General features: G+C 34.9%; 1 protein-coding gene across 1 annotated transcript in view; it reads right to left on the reverse strand.

Annotated features, from left to right (window-relative positions):
* The window catches only part of EDIL3 (EGF like repeats and discoidin domains 3), a 283,403-nt gene that overhangs the window by 134,093 nt on the left and 137,920 nt on the right, over positions 1–11,390 (reverse strand). Inside the window, exon 6 of the mRNA XM_049648892.1 lies at positions 7,082–7,263. Within this exon, the coding sequence (XP_049504849.1) occupies positions 7,082–7,263 (182 nt within the window). The remainder of the gene's footprint in view (positions 1–7,081; positions 7,264–11,390) is intronic.

Genomic DNA, 11,390 nt, shown 5'->3' on the forward strand with positions numbered 1-11,390 from the left:
CCCTGCTCCTCCTCCTCTTCCTCCTCCTCCTTCTTCTTCCTCCTCCTCCTCTTCTTCTTCTTCTTCTTCTTCTTCTTCTTCTTCTGGAATCAGGCTTATACTTTCTTCTTTGTTTCTTGAATTTCCTTTCTCTCTCTCTCTCTCTCTCTCTCAGATAAGGCTTAATCTTTCTTTCTTTCTTTCTTTCTTTCTTTCTTTCTTTCTTTCTTTCTCTTCCCTTTTCTTTGGAATTAGCCTTACAGTTTTTGATTCTCTCTTTTGTTTTTTTCATTCCTTTTCCTTTTCTGTTTGTTTTTTTTTTGGGGGGGGTGGGAATCAGGCTTTTATCCCCTTTTTTTCCAGGGTTACCCTAACAAACAAATCAAAGCACATCTAACAAAGCAAACACCCCCCACTGCAAGCAAAGAGGGGTGCTGCAGAGGACTGATGTTTGGGAAAGAACAATCAAAATGCAACAGCAGAGAGTATCAGAAACATTTGCTGAAATACCAGACCTAATGGCATTAAAGGGGACAATGTATGACCCCTTTTTAATATAGCATTACTCTCAGGTACAGGAAACATAAAAATCTTTTGAAACACACAAAAGACAGAAATTTAGCCTAAATGACAATGCAGAGAAATTTTCCCCAAAAGAAAGGTCAAGAAGAAATCATAGCCAGGGACTTGCTCAAAACAGATATAAGCAATATGTCTGAACAAGAATTTAGAACAACAGTCATAAGACTACTAGCTGGGCTTGAAAAAAAGATATAGAAGACACCAGTGAACCCTTTCTGCAGAGATCAAAGACCTAAGAATAAGTTAGGATGAAATAAAAAATGCTGTAACTGAGAACCAAAACAAACTGGATACAATGACAATGAGGATTGAAGAAGAGAGGAGAGAATAGGTGAAATAGAAGATAAAATTATGGAAAATAATGAAGCTGAGTAAAAGAGGGAAAGGAAATTACTACATGAGGGGAGACTTAGCGAACTAAGTGATTCTATGAAACAAAACAATATCTGTATCATAGGAGACCCAGAAGAACAAGAGTGGAAAAAAAGGGTGGCAGATTTATTTGAACAAATTATAGCTGAGAACTTCCCTTATCTGGGGAAATAGAAAGAAATAGACATTCAAGTCCAAGAGGCACAGAGAACTCCCCTCAAAATCAACAAAAACAGGTCAATACCACAACATATCATAGTGAAACTTGCAAAATACAAAGATAAAGAGAGAATTCTGAAAGCAGCTAGGGACAAAAGATCCTTAACCCAGAAGGCCAGACACATACAGTAGTAGCAGACCTGTCTACTGAAACTTGGCAGGCCAGAAGGGTGTGGCAAGAAATATTCAATGTGCTGAAGGGGAAAATATGCAGGCAAGAATTCTTTATCCAGCAAGGCTGTCATTCAGAATAGAAGGAGAGATAAAGACTTTCCCAGACAAACAAACAATAAAGAAGTTTGTGACCACTAAACCAATCCTGTAAGAAATTTTAAGGGGGATTCTCTGAGTGAAGAATAAAAAAGAAGACCAAATCAACAAAGACGACAAAGGACCAGAGAACATCACCAGAAACACCAACGCTACAGGTAAAACAATGGCACTAAATTCATATCTTTCAATAATCACTCTGAATGTAAATGGACTAAATGCTCCAATCAAAAGACATAGGGTATCAGAATTGATTAAAAAAAAAAAAGAAGACCCATCTATATGGGGCTGACAAGAGAGTCATTTTAGATCTAAAGACACCAGCAGATTGAAAATGAGGATGGAGACTCATTATTCATGCTAACATAAGTCAAAAAAAAAAGCCAAAAAAGCCACACTTATATCAGACAAACTAGATTAAAATTTTTTTAATGTTTATTTATTTTTGAGAGAGAGAGAGAGAGAGAGAGAGAGAGATTCTGTGTCTCTTCCTTTCTGCACCTCCTCTGCTCATGCTCTACATCTCTCTGTCTCTCAAAAAATAAACGTTAAAAAAATAAAAATAAATAAACAACACCACAGAAATAAAAGCAATTATAAGAGGATACTAGGGAAAAGTTACATGCCCACAAACTGGGCAATCTGGAAGAAATGGACAAATTCCTAAAAACACATAAACCACCAAAACTGAGAAAGGAAGAAATAGAAAATATGAATAAATCCATAACCAGAAAAGAAATTGGAAGTAATCAAAGATCTCCCAACAAACAAAAGTCCTAGGCCAGATGGCTTCCCAGGGGAATTCTACCAGACATTTAAAGAAGTATTAATACCTATTCTTCTCAAACTGTTCCACAAAATGGAAATGAAAGGAAAGTTTCCAAAATCATTCTAAAGCCACCATTACCTTGATTAAAAAAACATAAAAGACCCCACTAAAAAGGAGAATTACAGGCCAATACCCATGATGAACTAAGATGCAAAAATTTTCAACAAGATACTAGCAAATCAAATTCAACAACACATTAAAAGAATCATGCATCATGAACAAGTGGGGATATTCTTGGGCTGCAGAGCTGGTTCAATATTCACAAAGCAATTAGTGTGGTACAGCACATTAATAAAAGAAAGGATGAAAACCATATGATCCTCTCAACAGATGCAAAGCATCTGACAAAACATAGCATCCTTTCTTAACAAAAATTATCAAGAAAGTAGGGATATGAGGAACATACCTCAAGATCATAAGGCCATCTACAAAAGACCCATAGCTAATATCATCCTCAATGGGGAAAAACTGAGAGCTTTTTCCCAAAGGTCAGGAATGTCCACTCTCACCACTGTTTTTCAACATAGTACTCTAAGTCCCAGCCTCAGCAATCAGACAACAAAAAAATTATAAGGCATACAAACTGGCAAGGAGGAAGTCAAACTTTCTCTCTTCGCAGATGACACAATACTCTATGTGGAAAACTCAAAAAACTCCATCAAAAAACTGCTAGAATTGAAAAATTTAGTAAAGTCACAGGATATAAAATCAATGTACAGAAATTGGTTGCATTTCTATACATCAGCAGTGGAGCAGCAGAAAGAGAAATTGAAGAATTGATCCTATTTGCAATTGCACCAAAAACCAAAAATTATCTAGGAATAAACCTAACCAAAGATGTAAATTACCTGTATGCTTAAAACTATAGAAAACTTATGAAAGAAATTGAAGAGGACACAAAGAAATGGAAAACATTCCATGTTCATGAACTGGAAGAACATATATGGTTAAAATGTCTATACTACCTGAAGCAATCTACACATTCAATGCAATCCCTATCAAAATAACACTAGCATTCTTCACAGAGCTAGAACAAACAATTCTACAATGTGTATGCAACCAGAAAAGACCCTGAATAGCCAAAGTAATGTTGAAAAAGAAAACTGTAGCTGGAGGCATCACAATTCCAGACTTCAAGCTGTATTATACAAAGCTATAATCATCAAGACAATATGGTACTGGCACAAAAACAGACACATATATTAATGGGACAGAATAAAGCACCCAGAAATGGACCCACAAATGTATGGCCAACTAATCTTCAACAAAGCAGGAAAGACTATCCAATGGAAAAACAGTCTATTCAACAAATGGTGCTGGGAAAATTGGTCAGCGACATGCAGAAGAATGAAACTTGGTCACTTTCTTACACAATACACAAAAATAAATTCAAAATGAATAAAGATCTAAGTGTAAGACAGGAAACCATCAAAATCCTAGAAGAGAACACAGGCAGTAACCTCTTTGAACTTGGTTGTAGTAACTTCTTACAAGACATGTCTCTCGAGGCAAGGGAATCAAAAGCAAAAAAAATCAATCTATCTTTAATCAAGATAAAAGGCTTCTGCACAGCGAAGTTAACAATCAACAAACAAAACTATAAAGCAACCGATGGAATGGGAGAAGATATTTGTGAAGGACATATCGGATAAAGGGTTAGTATCCAAAATTTATAAAGAACTTACCCAATTCAACACCCAACACACAAAGAATCCAGTAAAGAAATGGGCAAAAGACATGAACAGACACTTTTCCAAAGAAGACATGCAGATGGCTAACATCACATGAAAAAATGCTCAACATCACTCATCATCAGGGAAACAGAAATCAAACCCACAATGAGATAACACTTCACACCTGTCAGAATGGCTAAAATTATCAACTCAGAAAACAATAGATATTGGAGAGCATGCAGAGAAAGGGGAACACTTTTGCATTGTTGGTGGGAATGCAGACTGGTGCTGCCACTCTGGAAAACAGTATGGAGGTTCCTCAAAAAATTAAAACTAGAATTACTGATGACACAGCAATTGCACTACTAGGTCTCTACCAAATGGGCACATGAACCCCATGTTTATAGCAGCACCATCAACAATAGCCAAATTATGGAAAGAGCCCAAATGTCCATCAACTGATTAATGGATAAAGAAGAGATGGCATATATATACACAATGGAATATTACTTAGTGATCATAAACAATGAAATCTTGCCATTTGCAACAACGTGGATGGAACTAGAGTGTATGTTAAGTGAAATAAGTCAGTCAGAGAAAGACAAATATCATATGATTTTACTCATATGTGGAATTTAAGAAAAAACAGATGACCCTAGGGGAAGGGATGGAACAATAAGAAAAGCAGAGAGGGAGGCAAACCTTAAGAAACTCTTAAATACAGAGAACAAACTGAGGGTTGCTGGAGGGGTGCTAGGTGGACAATGGGCTAAATGTGTGATGGGTGTTAAGGAGGGCGCTTGTTGGGATGAGCACTGGGTGTTATATGTAAGTTAGGAATCACTAAATCCTACTCTTGAAACAATACTACAGTATATGTTAACTAAAATTTAACTTAAAAAATATTTTAAAAAGACTTTTTATGTGCCTGTATTGTTCTTCTGTGAGAGTTCATTATCACCTTCAGACTAAAAGCAAACTAATAATAATAATAATTTTATCCCCTTAAAAGAGGTATTTAATTATTTTAGTTAAGTTGATAAAGTTATGTTTAATCTAAATTTCTCTAAAAGTCAACCACTGTCCTATTCCATTGAGGTTATTTTCACTTATAACTAGTGGGATAAAGAGAACTTAAAGTTGACTTGTACTTTGGAAGGCAGAATGATGTGTAAGGTTAAGGTAGGCAATAAAGTGGGACAAAATAAAGTGAAAAGTCAGGACTGAAACATTAATAAGGTGTTTCTCAGTAAAAATACTGCAAAAGGATGTTATTGTGGTTTATTAAAACATGGCAATGACTGAAGTTCTCAAACATAATTTGCCAAACCCAGATGCAATCTAGTGACATTGTCTCACAGTGTTGTGCAATTTTTGCTATTAATTTTAATTTCTAAAGCTTTATCATGACTACAATCCCACAAATGCATTTCATAACAGGCAACTAAGCTGATTTTTAAAAAAATGGTCTCTGCAACGATTTTTAACAATAAAATATAGGCATTTTTGTTCTCATCTATTTTAAACCTTAATTGTATATTCATTAGCTTGGGATCAAAAGTGTATAAATGTGCCATTTCCACTATCTGGAATTCTCTTTGCACATGTAGCTACAGATCAGAAAAATCATGTGTAATCTAAGAAGCAATTTCTGCAAATGCATGCAAAAATAAATTCATCAAACAAAACAGTATCTGGTAAACACATGGAGCCATAAATTAATTGTAAAAATTCACAAGAAACCTGAACAAAGGAAAAATCTGAAGGGGATTTTGGCCCAGTTTTTAAGGTATGGAAATCATGTTACCTGGCCATAGATCAACTTTTCATTCTACTAAATTCCCGTAAATCAATGCCTGTACATTGCACCTAATAATGTCAAATCATGGATTTCCATGTTAAAAATTACCTCTGACTCCAAATACATAGTAAACAAAATCATTCAACTACTTAAATCAAAATTCTGTAATAGCTCCATGGAAAAAGCCCCAAACTTTTTAGTATGTGTGAATCCTAAGGCACACTTACCTCACTCGCTAAATTTGAACATGTTCCTCTAGCAACTTATACACAAGTCATGATTTTCTATATGATGTTCCCCAGATTCTCACTTAGCATCTTTGATCATGCTGCTCTGTAGGCTTTTAGTCTCCATTGAAAGGCATTTTCCAAGGCCCACCTAAAAAGCTATTCTCCCACAGGCTTTCTCATGATAATTATTTCTTCCACTAAACCCACTGTATACTGGGTATTCCTTCTCTTCAGCACACACTCAATGACTTGTTACAGGTTATTAATGTGCTCTCCCCAACAGGGGTATAATCTTTCACAGAAATCATGCTTTAATCATCTTTTCTGTCTTCCTAATGTGTAGTTTACTTACATATTACTTAAGGTAAGTCCTCAGAAAGCATTTAACTGGATAAAATACAATGTGTTGGTATTATTACCATCCATCCCATTTTAGGGAAATCACTTACGATCTTGGTATATCATGTTTTTTTCTGTTTAAAAAAGTAGCTGGCTGGTGATAATAAATAGAAGAGTATGAGTTGAAAAACCCTCAGCTATTGAAAGAGGGTGCTGAAGACATTTTTGGTATTCGCGTTATCTATTCTGTACATTATATGTTCTGTGCATGTGAAACCACTTCTAAGAGAAAGAAAACATGCATTTTTTATTTTCTTGAAGTGTCAAAAGTTGTGGCCAAATGTTAACATGTGGCCTATGTGGAAACCTTCTAGGGGAGCCTGGGTGGCTCAGCTGTTTAAGCTCTTGATTTCGGCTCATGTCATAATCTCACAGTGGTGAAATAGAGTTCCTTTCACTCTGAGCCTGGAACTGGCTTAACATTCTCTCCCTCCCTCTCACTCTGCCCCTCCCCGGCTTTCAAGCACTGCATGTGCTGTCTCTCACATAAAAAAAAATAGCAATATTTATACCCCAAGAATTTCAACATTGTTAACCCTCAATACACTTTACAGTCAACGTACATATATCCCACAGTTTCAGATTTCATAGCCAATTTGGACTCAGCTGAATCATCCTGTCCTCTGTTACCATGAAGAAAAGTCACACTTTGGGCTGTGATTTGTATTCTTTCTGAAATGACTCTGGTCATTCCTTGGCAGTCACCTTGTCCCATCCCATGTGTTACCTGAATCCATGGCCATCTGTCATTTTCTGCAGCTGTCCATGCATTTATAAGCCCCTTCTTATTGAGACGTGCATAGTAGGGATACCATTTCTGCAGTCCAAAAAGAGCTCGGTGGGTAGAGGAAGCTGTGATTTGCTGATTTGATATGATTCCACCTTCGATTCCCAATGGGCCTGAGCATTCTGGGAACAAATCAGGAAAAAATTGTGAATGTATTAGAAATAATCCACATTTAAAATGTGGCTGTTAGATTTGATGGGAGATATTTTTTAAATGAATTTATTTTGTACCATAATGCTTTTGGAACTCCTCATGAAGGAAATGATTCTTTTTCCTGATGACACTCTCTTCTTCCTTTGCTTTGAGTGTGGCACCTCAATAGATACTGCCTTCCTGCATTATGACTCTGCATTATGACTCTGCATTATGCACTGTCATCCCTGGGCTGTTGATCACATCAACCAAAGTGCAATGCCCTTAAAGGACCTACATCATAGTTTACATTTTCAGAAATGAGCATACCTCATTAATCGCAAGCCCTCAATAAATATCTTTGATCCATTGTTTCTTGACTAGCCTATATCTGAGTTTTGTGTCAAAATCATTTTCATACTGACTTTACATTTCCCACCACTATAAATTTTTTTAACTTTAATTTTTATAAACATCATCAGATATGCTTCAAACAAAAATGGCAACATGTAAATATGTCAACTTTTAATAATAACTTGAAATATGTTATAATAGAAACATGTAGAAAAATTATTTTTATGAAGTTAAGTAGGTAAACTCTCTGAATTATACATAACTTACATACACCAATAAGTAAATTAAGATGTTAAAATATTTATATTTCTAATATTTTAAATTCAAAATTCATAGCTAAACATATAGGTGTTTTGTACTAACATTTTAATTTAATTTTATTTAAATTTGTTATCTTGGAAACTTAAGAAAAATTTCTTAATAAAAATTTTAAATTCTAACATTAAGCATAATGCAATTCAAATAATACGTTCTTGGATATCAAATGGCAAATCTACCTGAAAAGTATATATATGAATTTCTTATTTCATAAATTTCACTACAAACTAAATTTATTAAGGTTTGAAAATTCAGAATAAGTACTATTATGATAGTTCTCTTAATTTAGGTTGTACGTTATACTCAACATTTTGTCAAGTTAGATTTGTACAATAAATATGATAATTTCATTATAAAATATACTATGCTGATTGATAAGAATTCCTGAAAAGATGAAAGGAGTACACTGACATTACTTATCAGTATAATAAGCCAACTTGATCAGTGATTATCACCAAGCATACTCTGGATTTTAATAACTATTGAAGCCCAACACTTGTCACTAATTAAATGTTTACACTTAGAATATAAAAGAAATAATTTTGCAGCTGCACTATAAAAGTTAATTTTATTTATCTTAAAAAATTAAAAAGATGTTTCTCATTGGTAACCATTTTTTCATTAAACATAAACATGTTTCTCCTTTGTATTCCATATTCAGGGAATAGGTAGCTCAAGCACATTACCTACTAACATTTCTCCAATGGCTTTAAAACCTTGGGACGCTTTTTATAAAATGGATGAAAATATGTGGAAAAGTAATGATCTTAATCAGACTTTATCAGTAAAGATGGCATTAATACAACAAAAATTGCACCTTGGTTATTGACAACTGATAAATTATATACTTTTAGGTAGACGTACTATATCACTTTGAAGTCATTCAATTAAGAAGCCATTCATTTTTAGAATTGCAATATTGGGAGAGGTAATAATCTGATTTTCACATTCCAGAGAAACTAACCTCAAAACCTCAGATGTTGAACCTTTGGATTCTTGTTTTGCTTTCCACTTTAAACTTCAAAAATCTTTCCAGACTTCATAAAAGCACTAGGAGACTTTCATGATGATACTTTGATTTTAGACAATTGCAGGAGGCTGGCTTTTTAAGGATATTGCCATGAAAGGAATCTCAAGCATCCTTGTCTTGAATTTGTGCAACATTTGGATGGGAAAATGCCACAGGCAAGGAGATCATTTACAAGTCAGTAAATAGGAGACCATAGGCCAGTCGGTAGAACAGCAGAGTGAAAGAGCCAGCTTTAATTTAATTTAATTTAATTTAATTTAATGTAATATATAATTAAACTCCATGATGGCCTTAGAAAAAACTCTACACCATTTAGTTGGGTACTTCTAAAACCCTTATGTTGAATTGGACATTCTCGCCAAATCTGTAACCATTTTAAAGGGGAGAGATGAGACCTCAAACCACACTATTCAGTAAGTCTACTTCACTGATACTCTTAACCTACCAACTTCCACTTATTAATTAACATGTCAGCAATTATTAATTAACATGTCAGCAAACACTGTTATATTATCAGATAAGTCAAATACCCATGAACAATTAAAAAAAATATATATATATATATATTTGTGTCTATATACCTATATGTATATCATTTTTTTACTCTGGCACAAGGATCCCGATCTTAGTTATGCCCTCACTACACATAAATTCAAACAAAACACAATTAAAAAATATAAAGTGACGTGTTATATCTTTATAGGGCTTTACAGCTTATAAAACATTTTTACATGAGCTTTCCCACTGCTGTGATGCCAAATTTATTGGTATTTCTTTTCTCAGTCTTCAACTCCACACTTTTATTTATTTTTTTATTTATTTTTTAATTTTTTTTTAATGTTTATTTATTTTTAAGACAGAGAGAGACAGAGCATGAATGGGGGAGGGTCAGAGAGAGGGAGACACAGAATCTGAAGCAGGCTCCAGGCTCTGAGCTGTCAGCACAGAGCCCAATGCGGGGCTCGAACTCACAGACCGTGAGATCATGACCTGAGCCGAAGTCAGAAGCTCAACTGCCTGAGCCACCCAGGCGCCCCTCAACTCCACACTTTAAAAAATAAGTTTTTATAATGTTCGCTTGCATACTGTATGTTGCAAATCAATAAAGCACACCAGAGGAAACATGAGTATGTGTAGGGTTCTTGAATGAAGCATGCATCCTTCAAGTGCCAGCTTACTTCCTTACTGTCTAGTGGTCCTCAGTTTTTCTTGTTTTAAAAATTGGGGTTATGGTGACACTGTGATTCACCAGCTGTGAGAAGTGCTTTTCTTCTATAACTAAAAATTGTTTAAAAAGAATGTCACTTGCATGTTTCTCTTTAGAGCATACTACTGAGGTGATCCTGGACTTTTAGCTTCTCTGGGGCAGGCACTGGGTCCCACACAGTGTTGCATCCTTAGGTGCCCGTGGTGGTTTGTATATACACTGAGTTTAGTCAATAGGTGATGCATGTTGGTATTGGGGGCTATGTTTTTCCACAAAGTAACCTCGTAAGCAAATCCATGGCATATACTTTATTTCACACCTAAAGTTGTCACAACAGTAGCTCTTCTTCACTAGCTAATCATTTGGATCACAATCAAATGGATGTCGTCATAATAAAAAAGTTCAAAATCCAATTTCCTTTTGCCTGTGCTATCCACTTCCCCAATGTCCTATTAAATTCAGCAGTTACAAAAACTAATGGAGGAGTTGCAATTCAGAATGCAATTATACACCTAAGATTAAGTGACCTTAAGCAGTGAACAATAAGATGCTCAAAATAAAGTTAATATGGAGATACATATCATCATCACTATCAACAAATAGAGAACAAATATGAAATAATAATTGATGAACAACATAATACTAGATGCTCATTCTGAAGTTCAAAAAGAGCATTCACATGTATTTTCTCACATCAGCAAAATGGTACTTCAAAGAAAAAAGGTTAACACACTTATTTCATAAATGAGAAAACCTTTGTGAAGGGAAGTTAAGCTTCCAGATGAACTTCAATTCCAGATGAGTCTGAAACTGAAGCCGATTCTTTGCCCATAAAATAATAGCAACTGAAGAGCAAGTGAAGAGTTAAGTAATTCTTCAAAGGTTAATTCTGGATCTTTTTCTTCTGCTGTTATTTTATATGGGGTGTGTGTGTACTTATACCAGGAGACAGGATAGGACAATTAACATCAAGATAACATGTAGAGTATCACTAGTGACATTCAGGATAAGACAGAGCTTTCCTAAATTGGTATACATTAAAACAATGGATGACAGTTTATGGCAGAGAGCCACAGAAGTAAATATTGAGGTTTTCATGGTGGTTTATGCCACATAGGTGTTAAAAAATTCACCTACTACCATTATTGGCCTATGAACTGCTTATCTAATAGGGATAGGCTAATTCACTTCCAACTAATTTATTGACC

This window comes from Panthera uncia (assembly GCF_023721935.1).
Source record: "Panthera uncia isolate 11264 chromosome A1 unlocalized genomic scaffold, Puncia_PCG_1.0 HiC_scaffold_17, whole genome shotgun sequence".
Classification (NCBI taxonomy): domain Eukaryota; kingdom Metazoa; phylum Chordata; class Mammalia; order Carnivora; family Felidae; genus Panthera; species Panthera uncia.